Source organism: Ixodes scapularis, unplaced genomic scaffold (genome assembly GCF_016920785.2).
Source record: "Ixodes scapularis isolate PalLabHiFi unplaced genomic scaffold, ASM1692078v2 PGA_scaffold9__187_contigs__length_104089568, whole genome shotgun sequence".
In the NCBI taxonomy this organism is placed as follows: Eukaryota; Metazoa; Arthropoda; class Arachnida; order Ixodida; family Ixodidae; genus Ixodes; species Ixodes scapularis.
Genome location: NW_024609884.1, coordinates 40,239,988 through 40,263,278, shown reverse-complemented (window position 1 = coordinate 40,263,278; position 23,291 = coordinate 40,239,988). Strand labels below are relative to the sequence as shown.

The 23,291-nt window shown below is 45.2% G+C and overlaps 1 protein-coding gene across 1 annotated transcript in view; it reads left to right on the top strand.

The window, feature by feature from the left end:
• LOC8023276 overlaps window positions 1-5,511 on the top strand; it is a 180,021-nt gene extending 174,510 nt beyond the window's left edge. The window contains exons 5-8 of the mRNA XM_042287161.1: window positions 843-1,111; window positions 2,855-2,982; window positions 3,360-3,545; window positions 4,440-5,511. Of these exons, the coding sequence (XP_042143095.1) occupies window positions 843-1,111; window positions 2,855-2,982; window positions 3,360-3,545; window positions 4,440-4,550 (694 nt within the window). The 3' untranslated portion in view covers window positions 4,551-5,511. The remainder of the gene's footprint in view (window positions 1-842; window positions 1,112-2,854; window positions 2,983-3,359; window positions 3,546-4,439) is intronic.
• Window positions 5,512-23,291: the final 17,780 nt, after the last annotated feature.

Sequence of the window (23,291 nt, the reverse complement as noted above, 5' to 3'; positions counted from 1 at the left end):
AACACGTTTTTTCTTTTTTAGTGCATTTCCTCGGAAGCAATCTTATGGCATTCCTTGTGAGCGACACTTCGCAGGTGTACCGGCAAAATATTCCAGATTTGGCAAGCGTCCATCGATGGGGATCGTTTCCGCAAACTATACGCTTAACAAATCTAAAACTATAAAACTGAGCTAGCATAGAAGTTTAACTAAGCTAACAACGGATCATCTTTCCAAATTGGAGAGCGATATAATAAAGCTTGGATGCGTTTGCAGGTTGCCTTCAATCGACTATAGAGGCCTTGTTTCCCACTTGATTAAGTTGCGTCATATTCATACGTTACCGAGAATTCGACACTAAAAACTATTGAGGAAACCGCAACATTACGGCTTTCGTCGTCTTTCTATCCGTGCTATCACCGACACAAAAAAAAAAAAAAAAAAGTTCATATTTGAGCTTGATTTTTTTTCTTTTTCGCACCGTATGCTATAGTATACGGCGCGACTTTAAGTCTTTAGCCTGTTCGCATCTTTTGTGTGTCATCTAGCCTCGTAGTAAAACGAAGTATATGCAAGTTGTGTGCTCATTGACGGCATCATAATGTCGCAACGTCGATGGTACTTAGCATTTTGTACGATATGAAAGTTGGCCGCTACTCAAACTATACTGTGATGGAGGAAAGTGAAGCCTGAACCTGGGGGTATCGTTTCAGCCTACTTTAAAATATAAAAAAATCTACGCGATCTACTTCAGATTCCCGCTCCGTCCCCGAGCCCTTCCGTAATCCTCCGCGAGCGAACGGGCATTCGATAATTTGCAACAGGAAGCGAGTGCCTGACGGCATCTAATCTGGGCGTCGCAGGTTCGCCACCCCACGCCAGATGGGCTCTCCCGTGAAGAGGGCGAGAACCGAGCCCCTGAGCTTCCGGCCGGCCACCGTGGTTGGAAACAAGGCTGTCGCCAAGAAAAAGCTGCAGACCTACGCGGAGCCCGACATCCTCATCTGCGGCAATTGCCGTGAAGTGTTCCCCGGACTCCAGAAGCTGCTGGAGCACAAGCGGCACCGCTGCAGGCTCCGCTTTACCTGCCGTTGCCAGGTCGTCGGCCTGCTGCCCATTGAATCGTCTCCTGGCAAGCGCCTTTCCCACTTCCTTCCCCTGCTGTGCTAGTCAGCGCCCTTTGGATCCGTTTATTATAAGACTCGGATCCATGTGTACGGCGACCGTGCAGATGGGGACCTGTGAAAACGCTTACCGCTCATTCACACTGGAAGCGGATCCGCGTTCGCAAAGCGGTTGCGAACGTGGTTGTATAAAGATCCAGTACAATTGCACGCGCACTTGATGTCCTCGAGTGCGCGTGCAATTGTACTGGATCTTTATACAACCGCCTTCGCAACCGCTTTTCGAACGCGGATCCGCTTCCAGCGTGAATGAGCGGAGTAGTCCCGCTTACAAATTGACAGAGAATCTCAAGACGTGATCGTCCCGGACTGTGTAGGACCCCACAGCTGATGAAAATTAACCTTGGAGCGGGAACGCAGTGCAGGTAATTCAAAAATCAACTAAAGAGCTGGCTCTATAATAAATATTGCCTCCTAACCTCTCAAATATCATAATGCAAAATACGTAAAATTTCATGTGAAATATAAAAGTGTTAATGACGTCAGTTACATACTGCACTACGGGGCATCTGAGAGGGTATTTATGCGTGCCTACATTTTTACAGAAGCACGACGACCTGTCATAACGCAACCATCATAAGCGAATATTCACATCTCCGAGATGTAGTTTTTCAGCGCGAAAACCGTCGTTCGAAAGCCGGTTGCTCGGAGCCTCCTCCTTACTTTTCCTCCGTCGTGCGCGATGATGACATGTAACTCGGTATAGTTTAGAATAATTAAGCCGCCTGAGGAACATTTCATTAATGAGGATGAATGAATAACTAAATTTAATATTTATGGCTACCGACACACAGAAATTGCGTTGATTTTAAGAACACTCAATCACATAGTTGCGGGGACCGCGCGTTCCGAAGTTTTTTAAATCACAGTCTCGACGTCTCTACGTACATCACATTCGTGCTCTACAAACTTACTTGGGCCTCGTCATCCGCTGGCCACGACTACCCAAGTGACTTGAGTAGTCGTTGTGATTGCTGGAGTGACTTGTGGCATTTCCGACGTGACATTCCTTTTAAATATCATGAATTAAAAATTTAGAATTTCAATCTGTTGCACATAATATAGCCTGAACTACATTGTTAGCCTTTCATGTGAAACCCTGTTTGCTTGTTTTTGTTTAATTATTATTATTATGCGGCTTTCACCTTTTCGAGCAATAAGCCTGCCGGGTGTTTTCTTAGTAAATACTTGGAAAAAAAAAAAAAAAAACTCGTTTCAATGTGTTCGAATCTAAATGAACCATACTTCGATATACATGTATTGCAGTGAAATACTTATTATCATTATTCACTCACCAAATTAATATGCGTTCTTTTTAACGGCAAACTAAACAAATTGAAGTCTGCGCTGTGACATTGCGCAATGCAAGCATGACGCTTTGCATTGCGTAGTGACACATCGCAGACTTCATTTTTAGGTCGAAACGGATGTTCTGCCTCATCATTCGCTGAGATAATTTCGTAGATAGCAAAGATTGGCTCTTCGAATGCTTTGTGGGTAAGTACATGCGCAGGCATTTCTTCGAATGTAAAATTGCTCTCTTCTAAAAAAAAAGAACATACTTTTCTTTTTGAGAAAAATTCTGCGGACTATTATCAAGCCGGCGTTGTGTTTTGTACGTTCACGTGCTAGTTACAAGTTCTTTCCCATTGGGCAGCTTGTGTCAACAATCCCCCCGACGTTCCTCGCAGGGATTCCATCGCCTGTATGCGCACAATGTCTTGCACGATGCACCACCTGGTGGGAGCTTGCCTGTCACCTAGAGGCAGCCCACGGAATGTCCGTGTACCATCACACCTTAGATACAGCAGCCAACTTGGTAAGTATAGATTGCGCTCAAAGCACACATTCTCTTTTTTTTCTGGGTGTCTTGACGGTTTTTGTCCCATTGGTCGAGCAAACCCTATCTGCAGCCATGTTCCAAGCATGAAGCAAACAGGCTTCGAAAATGCTCGACACGTATCCGCTGTCATCATGCCAGCAGACCGTGTCTTTTGCATATGATCTCTGAGCAGTGCGGCTGTGACTTAATGCCCTTCAATACCTTTAACACCCTCCGGTCTTTAAAGGCATTGAAATACATGAATACAATATACTCACCCAGAGCGTAATATGCCTTACATCTCCTCTAAAAAACAAGCTCTCTCTATATATATATATATATTTTTTTTTTTTTGTGTGTGTCGTGCCTTGTAGGAGGACCAGGACCCCAAAAGCGCACAGACCGACCACCAGATGGAGTCGCCCAGCAACGACGTGACGTGCGAGGAAGGCGCCAGCGTGGCCTCTGATTCCCGGAGCGAGGACTGGGCCAGCCTCGTCACCGAATGCACCAACCACAACTCCAACGGCACGCACTCGGTCACGGACTTTCTGGACGAGGTACTTTCCGCATTTTAAATTCTGAAAGGTTGGAGACCCACCAGCATCACCCGTATATTCACCACATTCGGTTGGAGTTGATACCACGAGGGCGCTACAGTATTTGGTGCCCCAGTAGACTTCCAGTAGTATATTTATTTATTCTTCAGCAATGAACAGCGGTCGGGTAAGAAGAGTTTCCTTCAGAGAAGTTTCTGTAGTAGGTTTGTAAGAACATTTGTGCATTGTACAAGGTAGTGCAAATAACAAAAGGAGGAGAGACAAATGGAAAAGAAGAGGAAAACCGGAAGCGCACAGGGGTCCGCCGATAGGAGGTGGTAGTGAGCTTGTTTGTAAACAAACATCGGTGAATACTGTATAGGCAACATGCAATGCTGTTTGGTTTGGCGCTCTCTATAGCGAGACTGAAGCAAGAATCATTGGGTATGCCTGGGAGTGGCGGCTGCATTGGTCAACCGTGAGCTATTACTCTGGTGGCGCCGCTTAGCCTAGTGTCTGAAGCTGGGTAGCTGGGTAGAAATACTGGGTAGACCAAAAAGCCATGATCGCATAATATGCCAGTATGGTGCAGTGGCGTCACTAGGGTCAGCGGCACCCGGGGCGGTGGCCCGCGGCGACACCCCTCCCCCCCCCCCCGCCCCCCAACTCGTCGCCAGCCGACACAACCCCCCCCCCCCCCTCCGCTTGTCACCCCCTCCCCCCCCCCCCCCCCCCCCTCATGGCCTGTCGCGACAACCCCCGAAGCGCTGCACCCGGTTTTGCGTTTTTAAGTCCTCAACAAGGGGATTTCTGGTGGACTTGAAAATGCTAGTTCAACATAAAGTAACTTAAGGCTCTTATTTCTTTGTGGCACTTCAGCATGTGTCAAGCGAGATCCCCGTCGCTGCATTTCAGGGCCTCGACAGGAATCGGCTTGAGTCGCCACCGGTTTCCAGTCTGGACACCGTCGAGAAGGGCGTCGACACCACCGACCTCCAGCCCAGCATCATCGTGGAGCAACCCTAAAGAGAAACACCCAGAACTTTTCCAACATTACACGTATACAACCACCCGTAGGCGTGAGTGGAGTCAGGGTGGTTTGCAACGCCAAAATTCTTTGTTTCCTCCATGTAGTGTGATTACTGTTGGTCTCCCACTTGCGTATGCATAAGCACGGGGCATTCGTGCGCCGGATGAGCACTGTCAAAGCACTGTAGCGTGCCCGGACATGCCGAGAGTGCCTTTGTACCGGCTAGTCAAGGCTTTGACTTCACGTTACACGGAGCCGTGCGTTCCAGCTCAACGTTTGCCAGCACTTGCACTGGGTGAACCGCGCTCCTGTAACCGGCGTATGTGAAGCGTTTTTTTCTCTCCGACTTGTTTGCACAGAGCATACCGGAGGCACTTCCTGAGACATCCTTCGTTCGCCACCTTCATCTTCCCTGTTTCCTTTTGGTAGATGATCGCAGACAAGAGTCGAGAGCTCCGCATAAGCTTCAATAAACCTTTCCTGACAGACTCCGTTTACCAGGCACCACTAGTCAAATATACAACAAAGTTCTGGGACGCCACTAAACCTCGCATTTACTTTTGTTTATTTTTTGCGTGTGCCAGAAGCGTTTTTGGGAAATAAAGACTTAACTCCATTACCTCATCTTCAAAATATTGTCTTTATATTAAGTAAGTGACGGTAACACTTGGAAACGGGAGATGTCTAGCCTCCGTTTCTTCACGGTGGCCATATTCAGGAAATTATGTCGACATCGATTGAATTCACTTTTTTGACCTTTAGAGTTTTCTTTCCCGCTTCCAGTTTTCGGATCTATATTTGAATTAGGATGGCGTAGCCTTAAGACATGTTACACACGCACGCCCGAGATACTTATATGACGTCAAGCAACCAAGTTTCATGTACTTCATCTTATCAAACTGTGTAAGTGCAACCAAATTATTGAGTGAAATAGACGACATCTAATATTTTTTGTTAGCAGTCGCTCATTGGGAAGGCGGGTACATTCACTGGTATTCGTTGTATGCGTACGGTCAGCAGCGGATTAAAAAGTATTTATTTCATCCTGGGCAAGCGGATGTGATGGAAGCCCAATGTTACATCGATTGTCTCAAGTCCCCAAAGCAGGATTCTTTAAGAACAGCCGCTAGGTCATCTTTTTGTCCGCCTGTTTAGACATTACCAGTTATACTGTTCTCTTTCCACCTTCCATTCTCTCACTGAGTCTTCTTTCCCTTTAAGGCTATCTTCGTTTCGTCATATGTCCGAGCGAAGTCGATGCCACGTACACGTACAGCCATCAACGCATACTAAAAGCGCAAGTTCCTGGGCCTTTCCTGTGCATGATTGGTTTAGTGACGACAGAACACGAACCGAAACATAATGACGTTGCGTTTTTGACGTTATTTGATTAGTTCCATCGGCTTGTATCGTCGGCTACGTCCGGGCTTAAGATGAATCGAGGTACATTTAAACGGGCAACCACATTGTGCACGCTGCATTGAGTCGCATATACTCTTTGTGGTGAACCGTTATCACCGCAGAGTATTCCCGTTGTGTGAATACCACCAGTGGCACACAGTCAATTCCATAGTCTAATCACCACCGTATTTATTTTGACCAAAATTTTAGTAATTTTTATGCGGTATATAGCGGCCTGTAAATTAAGGCATCATCAGTGCCGCGAATTCAGGCCTGCTTTGTGGAATTAATTTCTTTGGGCCGGACACTGAACGTTCAAAGCCATCATCCGAAATCTAGTAAACTTTCCGTGAGCACATATCAACACGCTACGGGCGTTTATTTGCACGATGAAAGTAATGAAAATGGCATTGTGGGTCCTCCACTTGCTCTGTGCAAATGGTCGCTGTTGATTACACCAGTCTTCCGAGGTTTTTCTATGAGACGAATTTCCGGACTTGTTGATTGTTGTTCCTCGTTTTGTATTAAATGTTCAGGGTCCTGCATTCAGAGCGGAATGCGTCCTTTTGACACCACTTGTTTTGTTATTTCGATTCTTTGAGAATTTTCAAAGAAACATACTTCGAGACTTTATATATGTGTGTAGAAGTACCGCTCGCCCTCTCACGAACGAAAGCGCAAATTTTGTGAGTGCGCTTGAGCCTAATGGCCACTGTTTTATCTTTGAGATTGTTGTTTTGACATATATTTTTTCGATGAAGATCATGAATTTATAAGGATACAAAAAAAAAAAAAAACTGACTGTGGGGTGATGTCTTTGGATCGACGGCATTGGATTTATTTAAAAACATCACGAGCTGTTGCGCTCACTTGAATACCTTTTCTTTATTATTTATGCCAGCTGAAATAAGATTACTCTTTTTTCACGATACAGTACGTCATCAAATCTTTGCGTGCCCCAAAAAGGAATACTTGAAGCTGAGTTTCTGTCAAGAAAAGGTAACTCTATTCCGTGCAAAATTGTGCGAATAGAAATCAGTTATTGGCTCATCCCTCGCTGTCTTTCTCGTATCTATTTTTTATTTTAGCGCCGCGAGATGCGTTCAGTCTCATTTGTACGGAACTTTTCTACTGCGCGTATGTTATTAAATTTATGATGCATTTGAGCCAAATTATGCTTGCACTTTTAATCAGTCGCTCCGTTTAATTAACTTGTTTGAGATGGGGGGGGGGGGGGGGGGGGGGGCACGTTCATGACTAAAGGGACCCACTTGAGATAGCAGTTACAAAGGCATATCCGTTGACTTAAAAAAAGTCAAAAATAAGATGAAACAGATGTGTGAAGAAAACTGCTAGGGTAGGGGATTACGTTTTGTATTTTTGGAGGCCCTCTCACTTATTTAAGACAGGGTATTTATTGTCCTACAATTCACAAGCGTCTCAAAATACACAACACTGGTTGTGCTTAACGCCAGTCGAAAACGAGCACTCAAATTTCATCCGAAATGTCCAGAGCACGTCAAAAGGATGTAATTTACTTTGGAAGACCTCCCAAAACTAGCTGTGTCTGTGCTACGTGATTAGGCAGTAATTTAGATAATTTGAAGCGCATCGGACGTGTTTCTGCAAACATTGTGAATGAGTTTTGCGATGACAGTAAGTTCGAGAATTTGCGATAGAAGTCCGCAATTCATAGTGAGAGAGGGAACAAAATAAAGCAAATGTATATACCGTGTACATTATTTGGTGAATCTGTTATTACATAGGTATCGAGAGAATTTGGGAAGACGGATGCACATATCAGTCTAAACAAAGCCCGTGCGTCTACTTTCCCGCACAACACACGGAGAGCCAATTAGCGCAACTTACGGAGGCAGCTCAGCGAATGCCGATGCCGACACATATGTTTAGACTAAAAAACGCAGTCCGAGTTGTGTAATTACGCAATGCAAAACATCACGCTTGCATTGCTTAATCTCACAACTCAGACTGTGTTTTTTGGTCTAAACACATGTTTCGGCATCGTCATTCGCTGAGCTGCCTCCAGAAATTGCGGTAATTGGCTCTCCGAGTGTTGTGCGGAAAAGTAGACGCACGGGCTTTTTTTGAGAATGTAGAATTATGCTAAAACACTATAGCGATTTAAACGAAATAATCTTGTGGTGAAAATCGAGCTCGAACACTCGGTCGAATAAACACGCATTCCTCACGTGGACTTCTGGCCAGACGAGCTGCGGCAATAATACGCCTTTCAATTTCAAATGTTCGGGTTGGTCCACTGGATGCCAATGTCACTCGCATGGAACCAATCATCAGCCTCAATTTTCGAAATCTGGCTACATTACGAGGACCGCTACTCTATTCATTCGAAACTTCAAAACAAGTCACGCGTGAAAACAGCGGCAAGAATAACTATTTACTGGTACGTCATAGTGACGCTGCGACCCAATACCGTGTCAAATACTGTTCTTCCCACTTTTTTCGTCTTCCCTATGGCTGCAAATATTTTGTCTTCGGACTTATGCATCGAGTTGCCGGCTCTCTGCAGCGTCAAGACTAACGATGAGACATCTTTCTTTTTCTTTTTTTTTTCTTTTTGTGTGGTGCGCATAACACGCTGACGCGACTGTATCTCAGATTTAGTCCAGGATAGTCGAAAGCAATATAATTGATTGCTAGGATTACAAAGGAAAGACAGAGGAGGAGGTAATATAACATTTTAGCATTAACGCTACCGCCTATACTCGGGGACAACTTTCTCTGCACTCTAAAGAAAGCCCGTGCGTCTACTATCCCGCACAACACTCAGAGTGCCAATCACCGCAACTTTCGGAGGCACCTCAGCGAATGCCGATGCTGAAACATGTGTTTAGACCAAAAAACACAGTCTGAGTTGTGACATTAAGCAATTCAAAACATTACGCTTTTATTGCTTAATGTCGCAACTCAGACTGTGTTTTTTGGTCTAAACACATGTTTCGGCATCGTCATTCGCTGAGCTGCCTCCATAAGCTGCGGTAATTGGCTCTCCGAGTGTTGTGCGGGAAAGTAGACGCACGGGCTTCTTTTAGAGTGTGGCATTTTTGAAGAAGTGAAGACCGCGCAAGCACAGCTGTGATCGGCGCTCAATCTGCGCGAGCGCACGGCTACCCAAAGCTTTGACTTCATTGCCAAGAAAAGTTTGTTCCCAAGTATTGAGCGGCATTCCTACCGGGAGCTCGCGTTATAACTTTGAAGCATGCGCACAAGCGCGAGCCCGGAGCGCTACCGCGCCCGGTCAAAAATGTGTGGGATGGAAGCCGAAGCTACAAGCACGAGTCTGTTGTCCTGAACGGGGCTCGCACTGCACAAGCGGTGGGGTCGGCGGGGACGCTGAAAACCCAGAGCTCGCTGTTGTGACTTCCGCTACGTATGCACCTCAAGTGAACCGGAGTTTTCAACTCTCTAATGTAATTTTTTTGCGCCTGGTTTTATCGCCAAGCACTGTGGTCCAATCTATTTATCCACCCCGCAATTGTAGTTTTTTTTTTTTTTTTTTTTTTAATGCGGCGTTTGGAAATTAGTATAATGAGTGTAATATTACAATTGAAATATTGCAACAAATATTACAAGTCATCAAAAGTGCGGATCCTATTGAGCGATGTCTTTTTTTTTTATCAAAACGTTTAAAATGTAACATCGTCAATTTTATGTCTATATATCTAGTCAACTTTTCTCGTTACACTTGTAAAAGACTGCTGCAGCAAGACTGGTGGAAAAAACGATCATTTTTTTAAAAGAATATCCGCACAAAGAAATGCACGCGCTATTTTAACAACGATCTACTTTCGCATCTGCTCGTACTTCATGCTGTCGTCTGAGTCGCCCTGTGGCTATAGCCCTTGTATTCACGTCGCTTTTGCCATGAACATCTCGGTGAAACGATTTGCGCCGATGCCCCTTGCATGCTGACACGGTGCTACGAGGTCTAGATACTGTGTTCGTCAGCCGTAGTGAAACAGCGCATCTGTAGAAACTCTCTGAACACTGCACGTGCTTCGAGGTACTCTTAGTTTGTGTAACTTTGCTTTGACTTGCAACATCGTAGCGTGAACATAGCTCCAATTTTAGGGTCACTTTGTTTTCTTCAATGCAAGCGGAATGTACATATTTTTGTCAACCGAAGGCAATTCACGTACACGCTGACATATGTGCGCACGTTTGTTTGCCGTGTAATTTTGTGTGTGCGTGCCTGCGTATACGTGCGTGCGTGTATGTGTATTTATGCGCGAGTGTTCGTGAATAGCTAATATTGAGTTCCCATTCACCTTAGCTGCGAAGATCAGCAAATATGACACGCATCCTTCTTTTACGACGTTGTCTTATGTACTGCACTAACTGTACGGGGCTCAATGTTGGCCGTGAGTAGGCGTCCTTTATACGTGATAGTTTGCGATATATAAAAACCATAATAAAGCCAAGGCAGAAACGGCAGCTTTCAGAAAAACAAACCATGAACACGCCGAGATCTCCAAAGCGTATTTGTGAAATTTTCATATTTTTCTCGAAGACCCGTGAACTTTTCTTCTGTCAAAACTAACCGTTATGTTACAACGTTTTTAAATGGTATGTTACATTATCATTTCCGTACAATCCATGTAATACGCTCTCTAAGACATTGAAACAGAAAAACTTTAACTTGTTGACCCATATTAGTCTAGCCATCACTGTTTCGAACAAAAGCTAAGATCTATCATCGAATGAAAACCTAGTTTGTCTCTGAACAATCTGAAAGAGTTATGTAAAATGTAAACTCGTGCCAATTACGTTAATGTTTATAATAACCGTGTTGCGATTCAAAAAGTAAACCTTATGCTGACCTTCAACCTATATGGTAAAAGCACAATACGACGCTTTTGTGATTCTCTATTATTTCCACTTCAGGCTCTTTTGTAGCAGTTATCTAATAGAAAATAATCTTGAGAAACAGTTGTTGCACAACCTCCCGTTATGGATACCGCCGCTTGAAAGTGCCATCATAATCCGTGTAATTTTTGTTAGCTCTTATAAATTTCGGTTAGGTTTTATCAGCTTCACCGGCAAGACTTTTATTCAAGGATAATACTATAAGACTTCACTTTAGTTGTGCAACCTTTTACCCGAATCCAAACTCTCCTACTAGAAACTGCAACCTAGTGATAGCCTTAATAAAGAGCGCGTTTCCTACAAGTCTAGCCTGTTTCGTTTTATCATCGTGGAATAATTTCCGACAAATGACAGATATGTGAACAAAGCTTAGCTTAATTTTATTTTGCGTTACTCATAATGGAGTGAATGTGAAAACAGCAGAAAGACGTCGCACAGTGTGCCGTTAACACGCATAATAATTATACTTATTATTATTATTTAATTAATTGTGTTCTGAAAGTGTATATAAATCATTATTTTAATAATTGACTTGATATCCTTATGATGTTTCATGCACAAAATCACCGGATTAAACAAAAATACGATTAGGAAAGGTAACAAAATGTGTCAGCCATGTTGGAAATGACGCCTCGGAGGCTTTTTGTGGTTTGAGAAGTTATTTGCCGTTTAAAAATAATATGCATTTACTAATAAATCGACGTACTCACAGTATGAATGTCCACTTTCTACTCGCGTATAATTATCACCGATAGATATTTTATTATTATTATTATTAAATATATTATAGCATGGAATAACATAATTCTAACAAACTCTGGGCAGAAATCAAAGCACTAGCAAAAAGATAGATAGAAAACAGTCCAGCTGATGACTGAAACAATGAACAATAGTAAAATATTTTACTCTGCAACGTTTGTTCACTCGAAAAGCTTTATTTTTTTTTCCCTTTCTTTTGTGAGTATTTATAATCTTTTTTTTTTTGCATTTTGCAATAGCAAAAGCACCCACGATTTATCGGAAATTGTCCTCAAAACTAACTTAAACAGCTTCTATGCTTGCATATTTGCGATTACTAACATGGCCGATGTTGCACGTTTGACGGAGATCTTCCTAACTTGGTGTGTTTAGTTTCATTTCTGCCGAAATGTAGTATTCTACGCAAGGCACCTTGTCAAAATAAGACACAAAATTAGCATATTCTAAGGATATATTGGGGCCTTGAGAATCTGTGATGGACCATGATCCTCAAATGCTTTCGTTGCTCTTCCTTAATACCCCAGCTCACGTGAAAAGATGCATCGAAAATGAAAGTTAAAAACAGATAAAAAACCGCGTTGCTGCGGGATAATGATACGAAGAACACCGTACTTATTGCAGGGTTGCATTTTGTGTTTTTTTGGAACACAGGCAGTAACCGTTTCTTTGTTATGAAGCGTGTAACCACGGCTTCGCTTGTGACTCAGGGCCAGAACATAGTCTTCCTGACTGTCTGCGAACCATTTACTGACCAAAATGAATGTACGTGCCTCATTGGATGGTCATTGTTTTTATGTATGTGATATTTATTCCAGAGAGTCATTTGTATAGGCCAACCCATGTATCTATAGTGTATCGATTAGCGTTGTCACGAACGGAATGATTTGTTTACTAATGAGCATAGTAGCGTAGAAATTTTTTCCGCTAGGCGCTAGACTGTCAGAAGAATTTTAGGAAAATGCCTAGTTCTCCTGAAACAAACCCCTACGTTAATTAACCAATCCTTGTAATCCTAGTATGGTGCCCAGGTGGAAGACTAAATTGAGTACGATTGACAGCTGAGGTGCCGACTGCATTAACGTATAACCCGTTACTTGGGTACTGATTTGGGAGCAAGTTTCGACGGTTTCTTTAAAAAGGGCATCCCACCGCCTAGCAACTAACTTATCACGTTCAACTACTAGCTTGTACCGTCAACGCTACAGCAGTTGAATTCGTCTTGAAATGTCATGGTTTATGTTCTATTGAAGTGGGGCAGCGAGGAAAAGGGGGTAGAGGTCGTTCGCAAGTTTGTTGGACGCATTATTTCATCTAAGCCTTTTCCTAATATTATACGGCGTGCAAGTTAGCCTGCTCCTTGTGCACGTCGTGCTTTGGTTTACCCCCCCCCCCCCCCCCCCCCCCCCAAATGCGCCCTCGTGCCTTTGTTTCCCCCCGACCTCAGCCCATGACAACGCGAGCTTGGCTACCTCGTCATCGCGCATTCTTTGCGCGTTATCTATGCTGCCTTTTCTTTGGTTTGCCCCTCTTTGCATTCCGATGCGCAAAAGACGCATTTTAGAACACTTGCTTGCCGTACACTCTAAATAAAAAGCCCGTGCTTGTACTTTCCCGCACCACACTTGAAGAGTCAGTCACCGCGTTTTACGGAGGCAGCTCAGCGAATGACGATGCCGAAACATATGTTTAGACCAAAAAGCGCAGTCTGAGTTGTGAGATTAAGCAATGCAAAACATGACGGTTGCATTGCGTAATCTCACAACTCAGACAGCGCTTTTTTGTTTAAACATATGTTTCGGCATCGTCGTTCGCTGAGCTGCCTCCGTAAGTCGCGGTGATTGGCTCTCCGAGAGTTGTGCGGGAAAGTAGACGCACAGGCTCTTTTTAAAGTGTATATATAACCACTCGTTTTGTGCACGCGAAAGCAGCAAAATTAAATCGATTGTGTTATTAAAATGTGACTTCCTTTGAATCAAAAATAACGTACTGGCAAAAGGTTTTATTATCATAGAATTATAAGCACGCCTCTACTTGCCTTCAGTATAAATCAATAATTAAAAGAATAAGCAACGAAGATATTTTACGACGTTAATCGAAACAAATTTATTTTTCAGAAAGAGCTCTGTGCACATTTGAAATGTGATATAAAGTACTTCTCTGTGTTTAATGCATACTGCATATATTTTCACCTAAACGCCACCGACACTTCCGTATTATCTTATTGCGATAAAAATGAATAATTACTTGTAAAACATGCTACCGGTATCATATTCGTGTACTACAAGAACGAATCAGACTTGAATGTTTCAGTTCAGTTCATTTTCGGGTGCGTATTAATTAGAGTAATAGGTATGCATATTATCTTCCAGTCCGATAGTCATATTGTATTATTTTCTTGTCTATCGAGAACCTACTAAAATTAGTTTCAGCTGGGTGGATCAATAGCTCCTATGCAGCGGGACTTCAGAAGACCAAATCTTGTCTATTATAAGTTCGAGTGATATACGCTGAGATACGCTCGTATCGACATTGTTCAATACGCAATATTAATGACTATGCAGCATGACGAAGTGATGCGGTTATACCTCGTAGGATTTGACTAACTGTTATAATCTACGATGAATAAGTAGGTAGAAAACATATTAAGAGGAGACCGTCTTCCCCCATAGTACAGGTTGGTTAGTAAATTATGGTAGTAATATCACTATATATTTATTTTGTAGGCAAGTATTACGTCGTTCATTGAGTATTGTTAATTGACGGATACAAGTCCTGTAATATTGTAACCGAAGCAAATTTCCTCTACGCTTTTAGTGAAATCCGACTATCTTGTTTTTTAAGCTTTCAAAGTCTTCAAATTAGGTTCTCACTGATAATACGGGAAAGTTTTTCTTGCCAATATTAAGTATCAATGCAGCAAATGTTAATATTATATACCTCTGTGTTAAATTTACATGGATTCGGGCTTGCGAAAGTATTGACCTGACAAAGTCGAGTCCGGAGCCAAGAAGGGAAATCCCGGCGTCGCCAGCCTTCAGCAGCGGGGGTAGCGGGTCGGTTCTTATACCTGCCTGAAGGAATTGGGCGAAGAGGGGGGCGGCGCATAAAAACAAAATAATCAATAATTAAGAATACAAATACAAAGAGCGACGCAAACAAAAAAAAAATAAAGATTAAGTTGACGCAATAGCTAGTCAACCATTTTTTGCTTAAGCGTTGTTTTTTTTTTGTTTTGTTTTTTTCAATTTGCATAGGTCGTCGGTGGCAAACTGGTTAAAATAATTGAACATATCATTCTTTATAATTTTTTTGTGACATTGTTTGTCGCAAATTTTTTTTTTTTTTATCTCCTTGGCCTGGTTATCTGCACTATTGCTTCCCATGTATTTATGGCAAATGAATGAATCGAGTTTGTCAAGTAAATTTCGTTGCGGGTGTACACTTCTCATAAATTATTCGTAGTCTCTGGTTCTGTACAGTACTTGGGGGAATATGTGTTCACAAAATATATCAATAAATATTCGAAGATATGTCAACTGTTTAATAAAGTTCGACATAAAAGCCAGTTTTTTCAACACCAAAAGGCACGATAAATTGTCATTGATGCCATGTCTCTCAAACTTTTTGGTCACAGTTAAGCGTAAAAGAAAGTGGTTATAAATGTTCCAGTCAACCATGCTCTGATAGGCTTTATCTTAGAATATAGGTGGCATGCATTGCTGTTTGACTGTATACATGTACAAAAATGCACTGGGCACTTTGTTTAGAATTTTTCACTCTTGAGCATATGTGTGCACCTTTGTATGCGCTTTTGTTCTGTTAGGCATATGCATGATTGCGTGTTCTTAGAGAATTCTGACATTTTGTGGAGTTCTTTCGCTGAAGAAACTGCCGATATGATACATTATTTTCAGGAGGCAGATATTTAAAAATAAATATCTCACTGTGACTCTTGCTTGTTAAGGTACGTTGACGATGTATACATTATTAGCTTCTATGTTGCTGCGGTTGATGCCTTAAGTTGACCAAGGTACAAGTTCATTGTTCAAGGAACATGTCTGTGGCGAGTTGTTTCAGTTGGGAATAAAACAGGCAGCACGTTTCTCTAGAGAACTTGCTGCACCTTTGTCGCAGTCTGTACACGCTGTATTGTGCCCACGTATGTACCGTAGTTGTACCTCAGCACACCCCACTCATGCTGTGTGCCCTCGAAACGACATATCTATGTGCGCTCCAGATGTGTCTACATTGTTTCTGCCAATAAATGGCTACCAAATCGTAGTACCACATTGAATGTCTTGCTGCCATCTTTTTGTCCTGTTTCTTGTTACATTTGCCACGTGACGGTTAGAGAATATGACAGCTTACAATTTTAACAGAACGTTCGCTTCATATCGTATGTTGTTTTGTTCTCTCTTTACCATTATTGTTTTATCCTACCCTTTTTGACCACGCATCTGGGCTTAACCATCATAGTAAAGGCCTTATTGGAGAGCTCCGAAAGCTGTCACCATATGACCGTGTCATTTATGATCACAATAAAAGCAAGTAAAGCACGACTTCGTGAGTTCGCGTTGCCACGGGAACAAAACATAGAGAATCGAAATCCTAGACCCATGAGAGCATGCTCTATGAGTGTTTAAATGTAATATATATATATATATATATTTGTATGTGTGTTAAATCGGCTGGGAGATCCCAACAGTTCCAGCTCAATGCGATCATATCAGATTCGTGACTGCCAGCAAGGTATACACGCTTATAATAAAGTGTGAAGAAAAGCGCTTTGTTTTAATTGCACATGTACAGCTACCGTAGTCACGTTTCTTTTCGGGCAGATGTAAATATTAATAATCATCATTACACCTGCTTTCATTAATCAACACTCCCCTTCATCGGCGGCCTTTATTCTCATTCCTTTACTACGATCCTTGCCGCCGCACTAGAGCATGCAGCCTGTTCGTGACTTGCATACATATCTATTACGTCTGCTCCCCCCACACCGGATAAGTTATGGTTTCCATATATAAAACTATTATTGTGATTATTGTGCAGGAACATGTCATCACTGCGCTTGCGGCTCTCAATTACGGTAAATATGGGGACGGCTTCTGAGCAGCTGAAACAAGAGAAATATGTGAGGCACTGAGGTGCTGCTATATATAGGAAAGTACGCGACCCAATCCGACTCACAACGCAATATCTGTGTGCAACACGTCCGAAATTTATGGTCCTCGGCTCAAAGTTTAATGAGACGTGTTTTCATCGCGCATCAAATTTCACTGTGGAGGTTCATGCTGCGCTCACACAACGCAGTTCTCACAGCTCTCATCCCAACCCCAGAAACTGATGATTGAGCATTCCGAACCGAATCGCACACTGTAAGAACACAAGCGAGCGGGAAGGTCTCTTGACCTAAGAAAACTACCTCGTTTTCTTTGCTGTTTTTTGTTCTGTGGCTGGAGATGTAATTGATCGCGGTGCACAAAGGCCACCATGGTCTCATCATTAGGTCGTTCGTAAAGCTGAAAGACAAAAATATAAATAAAAAAAAGTGCATCCCATAAAAAAAAAAGTTTGGAACTTGGGCCCGTTTCGACGAATTGGAGCGTGCTGGTAAGTTAGAGGGATAAAAGGAAATTGACAAAAAGGATGAAGGCAGGACAACTCAGCTCTCCACAGAGCGCGCAAGCAGAAAAAGGCGTCACGGGAGAGCGACTGGCTCCGGCGGCACGCCACGGTTATCTTGCCGGGGGCAGGCGGGAAACAGTGCTCGGAGGGCGCAGCATCTCGCGTCGCGTCGAACTACCAGTGGCCCTCCGCAGCAGTCATTAACACTGCCGGGAGGGGAACCCGGCAGCCCGACCAGAGGCGCCCAAAGCAGCATCGCGAGGGGAATACCCGTGCTCAAGTTCTGATTAAGGATCGGCTCTGTGTAACCGCCAAAAGCACCGCCAGAACGCCGCGCTCCGATGCGCTCTCCCGGATGACCGTCATCTGGGGGACGGCGGCGACGCCCCGGCGCCCTGCCCCGCACTCTCTTCCGGGGACATCCGGGCCCGAGGGGAGACCTCTTAGCTCGCATTTGTCCCTGCTGTGTGTGCGCCGTTTTCCTTCGCTGGGGCCGACTGTGCCACACGTACATTCGCACATCAACTTCTCCCTCCCTCACCCCCCGCCCCCCCCCCCCCCCCCCCACACACACACACACACATTCCTTCCCGCGACCGACGAGAGGCGACGAGACACTGGGGATGGGCATGTTGAAAGCACTGGGGAGCTGGAGACCCGTCAAGCTGCTTTGTCAGTTTTTTTAGAGCGCAGCTCTTAGGCGCCCGTTTCCGGCTTGAGCGGCGTCGCCGTCGCCGTCGGCGTAATCGCGCGGTGCATTATGGGTAAATTTTTTCGAAGGGACCCGAGGTCCTCCCGAAGGAACCCGAGGTCGTCCCGGAGGAACCCGAGGTCCTTCGGGAGGACCTCGGGTCCCATCGGGAGGACCTCGGGTTTCTTCGGTAGGACCTCGGGAGGACCTCGGGTTCCTTCGGGAGGACCTCGGATTCCTTCGGAAGTTGCATGCAACCTGTTGCATGCAACTGGCATGCAACGAGTTGTATGCAACCTGTTGCACGCAATCCAGGTTGCATGCAACCAGGTGACGTCATCGGCATCCGCATCGTCATCGTCACCATTACTGATGACGTCATCAGTGACATCACTGATGACGTCATCGGCATCCGCATCGTCATCGTCATCATCACTAATGACGTCATTGGCATCCGCATCGTCATCGCCATCATCACTGATGACGTCATTAGTGACGTCACTGATGACGTCATCGGATCGTCATCGTCAAGGTCACGTGACCCCCGAGATCACGTGACCCCCCCGAGGTCACATCACCCCTCCCCCCCTTCAGTACCCTTCCCTCCTTCTCCTCAAGAGCTGCGCTCTACTTCGGCGTTACAGGGAGTTGTAAACGGCTTTCATTTTTCTCCAGCTCCCACTATATGTGATATGGTGAATAAAGATAATAGGGAGTTTTCGTAGACCGCGTTTCCCCCTCCGCTAAGCCCTCCGCAACGAAGAAGCCGCAACTGCGCCTGCGCGCCGTTAGCCTTGACTGTAGAGTTCCTGGCCTCGTAGCGGGTTGCGGAGAGCGTTGCGGGATGGCGGAAACGATCTACGAAAACTCCCTATTATTATTATCTGTCATTTCCTACGCTCGCCTTCAGTGAAGTGTTCCCGATGCTATAGAAATGTGATCTGCGGTATGGGAAGGACTCGATCAAAGGGAGTTTTAGTAGACCGTGTTTCCCCCTCCGCTAAGCCCCTCCGCTACCCGGAACGCTACGCGGAACTCAACAGCCAAGGCCATCGGCACGCAGGCGCAGTGGCGGTTTCTTCGTTGCGGCGGTTTAGCGGAGAGGGAAACACGGTCTACTAAAACTCCCTATTCGCAGCTTTCAACGATAGTGGTACCGTGAGAGGCGTGCTACTATAGTTCGTGAATGGTCGACTTCACAATAAATGCGCTCGCTTACATCTTACTGGCATACATATATAAGATAAGGCTCTAATATCAATTGTATTTAACGAAATTAGAATTGCTTACGACTCACAGGCTGTAGTGTTCTTCTACAGGAAGAGGCCGTAAGGACCAGCTCCCGCCTTGCAAAATTCGAATTCTAAACGTGCATACCTGTAATTGGGCAAGCAAATTCCGTCTCGCTGACAGTTTTATGCCGATTTTTTAGAGCTCAACTCAGAGGCGGTAAAATATTAGAAATAGAGCGAAAACAGCTGCTGTTAATTTTTTACGTTCTTTACCGGATGTTCGTCGTCTGCGCATGGTTTGCGAGCTTGCCCCCAGGTAGTCATCGTTCATATTATTCCTTATTGCGATTATCCTGCTCGTCGCGAGCCTCTAGCTACTAAGACATTCTCATCGTGTTTGAGTCCAGCAAGCCACCAGGGGAACGAGTTCGCAAACCGGTGCGCAGGCCACGAACATCCGGTATAGGGCATAAAAAATGCACTGCCGTTGTTTTTGCTTGATTTTTAATGTTTACCACTTCTAAGTAGCGCTCTTAAAAAAAAATTGACATAAAACTTCCTGCGAAACGACGTTCGCGTGACCAATATCAGTATGTACGTGTGGAAATCGAATTTCTCAAGGCGTGCCAAATCTGCTGGGGCTTTCGGTCGCTCCCTGTACGTCTGTCATTCAGACGACAGTCATTTTGATGTGCGCCGGTGCGCTCCCTAGAAGTCGTGTAAGTTGCGAATACTTGGAGACAACTGAGGCATATTCATCAAAAAAGGTGGCATCCGCGCTTTTTGATTTTGTTCATACATATTTTGTTGGACGAGTTTTAAGATGGTTTGATGTTACAACGACACTACCTCGTGTTTCTCTCTCTCTCTCTCTCTCTCTGTCGCTCTCTCGCTTCTTTGCTTTTTCTTCTTTTTTTTAAGGACAACACGACAAATTATTTTTGGGAAACGGTGTGTGGATTAACACGATTTGTCGCTTCAATCTCTATAAAGGGCGTTAAGGGAAGCAAGCGCGAATAGCATCCTATACAAGCTTTACGAATTTTTGCAGGTGCGTAGAGGTAACTTTTCGTTTTGTTTTCTCTAGTAACTTTACCTCTTGGCGAGAGTTCTACAAAAGCCCGCATTGGTAACTAAACAACGCTGCGTTTACAAACGCAGCCGTGTTTTGTCAAGAATGCTTTGTCTGTGTTCGTCCTAGTATAGTTTCAGTTACAGACGCACTTTCGTAACTCTGACGGACGTAATCCTTAATGCACTCCTAGCAAGGAGCTATCATTCACAGCTTTCTCTTGACTACAGCTTCAAAGTCAAGTCGAGTATTAGCAATTACATCGCAAGTTTTCCCGCCTATATTTTTATCACCTCACCCTCTATTGCTGGACTTTTTTTATGAGTTCATGAGCGAATGACTGCGATGTACAACTTTCACAAAGTGACATAGTGATGTCACAGTTATGTACAATACTTTGTTTTAGATTGGCGAGTTTCAGTATTGCGTATACGAGCAAACGCAAGCACTGTGCCCTTGCGCTAGCGTTGCGTGTTCCACACTGCACGTGAGTCCAAACTGCGTTTTAGATTGGCGCATGGCGACGACCCGCGTGCGCAGCGTCGAGCATGCAACGCTCACGCAAACGCACATTGCTTGCGTTTGCTCTTATACGCAATACTAAAACTCTCTACGCGCCTCGGTGACTCCGAGGCAAAGCGCCGGCCCATCAGATCCCCAGGTGGCGGGTTCGAATCCCAGCCGATAGTGCCCGCAATCTGACGGAGGCCACATTGCGGAGAAGGTGCGGTGCAACCGAGATTTCTGTTGCGCATGAAAAGATCCGCCCCCCCCCCCCCCCCCCCCCCACCCCCCCTCAGGTGGTCGAAACTAATCCTCAGACCTTCGCTGGGGCGTGCCAGATGCCCTTCGTTGTAGAGTTCCTAGATATGGAACTTCCTATCAAGTAGGGACATTCTTTGAAGCGCCGACTGCGTGACGGTGCAGGATTTAGGAAGCGAATGGCGGCGCACAGCAGAGAACACCGAACCAACGTTACTACAACCAACTCAGTTGTGGAACTCCGCTCCGGAGGGGTGTCCCTTTGCATGGCGCCTGTCAGAGGGCGCGCACTGCGCGTTAATACTCGCTATCATCATCATTGACGGCGCGCTTCTGGCCGTTGCTTATTGCTAACAGAGCTGGCGGATGTTTGTGGCGCTCTTTTTGATAGCAGCAGACGACTTCCATATTGTTTCTTCTGCTGTTGGTAGTCGCATATTAAAAATTGCGACACTTTTTGTAACCAATAAAAGATTTAATCTCTGTTTCTGTTGACCCTGAACCATATTTCAAGTGTCGTCTGCTATTGGCGCAAAATAATGACGCTGTGGCTAGCGTTACGTCCGGACGGAGCACTGAAACGCGTATACCTAACCCTCCCCCCGCCCTCCACTCTCTCCCCCGTGAACCTAAGGAAGGCGGAGATTTTGACGTAACTTTGGTTACGTCGGACGTAACGCTAGACACTTCGAAATAATGATCGCGCGCGCGAACACTCCCTCTGTCGTCTGCAACCGCCGCGACGGGGACGCGCGCGCGGATTCCACACCTTGGAAAAACAACGCAGAGGAGATTGTAGCAAGACATCAGAGTTCACACATTGTTCAAAACTTGTGAAGCGACAATGTGTGGGTCTACAATCTTATCAGAACATGCCGGTGGCGTGCTGCGCACCGGAGTGTAGACATCGTAAACGGTCGGTGCCAGGTACTCAGGCGAGACATTGCTTCAAAGTTCCTTTGGACGAGACACGACGCGCCTTATGGGCGAGAAACTTCCCTTGGCGAGACCTATCGCACAAGGACTTCCCCTGTGATTTTCCACTTTAGGAAAGAGGACATTCTGAAGTACTTCGAGCACGAGGCTCGTGGAGAAGTCGTCCTAACGTCACGGGGTAAGTGGGGTCTGAACCCCGACGCCGTCCGAAGCGTATTTGCGACCTTCCCGGAACATTTGCCGCGTTCGGAAAGGAAGCCTGAAAGTAGGGGGTCACCTGAGACGCCTTTGTGCGAAGATGTCCTGTATAGCTCTTCAGAGTCGCTCAGCCAACTTTTCCTGCGGGCGCCGACCTCTCCTATGAAGATTCCTCAGAAGGCCGTTCCAAAGATGCTGAAAACCTTTGTAAACCAGAGAAAGATTCGGAAAGCCTTGCAACAACAGCGGAGATGGAAGTACACCCAGAATCTGGTCCAACAGAGCATGTAGAACAAGTGCATACATCACAGCCAAGTTCATTCTGCAAACTCCTAGCAGCAATCGGACAAGAACGAAATTTCGAAGGGTGTTCGGAATATTTCGAAACTCCTCTCTCGAAAATCAGTACCTATTTGGTAGACACTGACCAGCCAAACAAGTGCGAGCGAAGCGGCAGCTCCATGCGCGAGCGCACGCCTCACACCGTGCACATGCACGCACTGCGCGATCGAGACTGGACCGCACAGTTTCGAGGGCGTCAAGTTTCTGTGACAATGCAGTCAGAGGAAGCGCGAGGACTGAGCGATAGCTATAGGGAGTATTCACTGGCGGTCATAGCTGTGTGCGCGAATGCTGAGCGCGTGCTGATGGCGAGCTTCCACAGTTCTTTTGTAACGTGCATTCCGCACCATCAAGAGTGCCGGTCTTAGCAGCCTATTAACGTGAGCTCGTTCTGAGCATGCGCTCTAAACAGCACCCACAAATATGGCGTTGAGTGAATACTCTCTATATGGGGAGGAGATCGAACAGTCATGCCTCTAGCGGCATGCTTCAGCTGTGTGGGCAACAAACCGAATTTTCTTGTTTGTCGTTGATCAGAGAAATCGAAGATGACGATTCGAAGACCGCTCCTCGTGCGTCCAAAGCACTGGTCAAAGCGAAGCGCTTGTGTCCAGACCATGCTAGGCGAGGTTCCATTTTATTTGTTTTGCTGTTTTGGTAAACACCGGGCTGTGTGGACAACAAGCTCGATAAAGCGCCCCCTATAGTTCGATCTCCTGCCGAATACGCGCCGCACGCGCGAATTGGGCAGGAGATCCTCCTCTCGTGAGAAATTCCACAGAAAAAGTTCCAGGTAAGCGGGAAATTG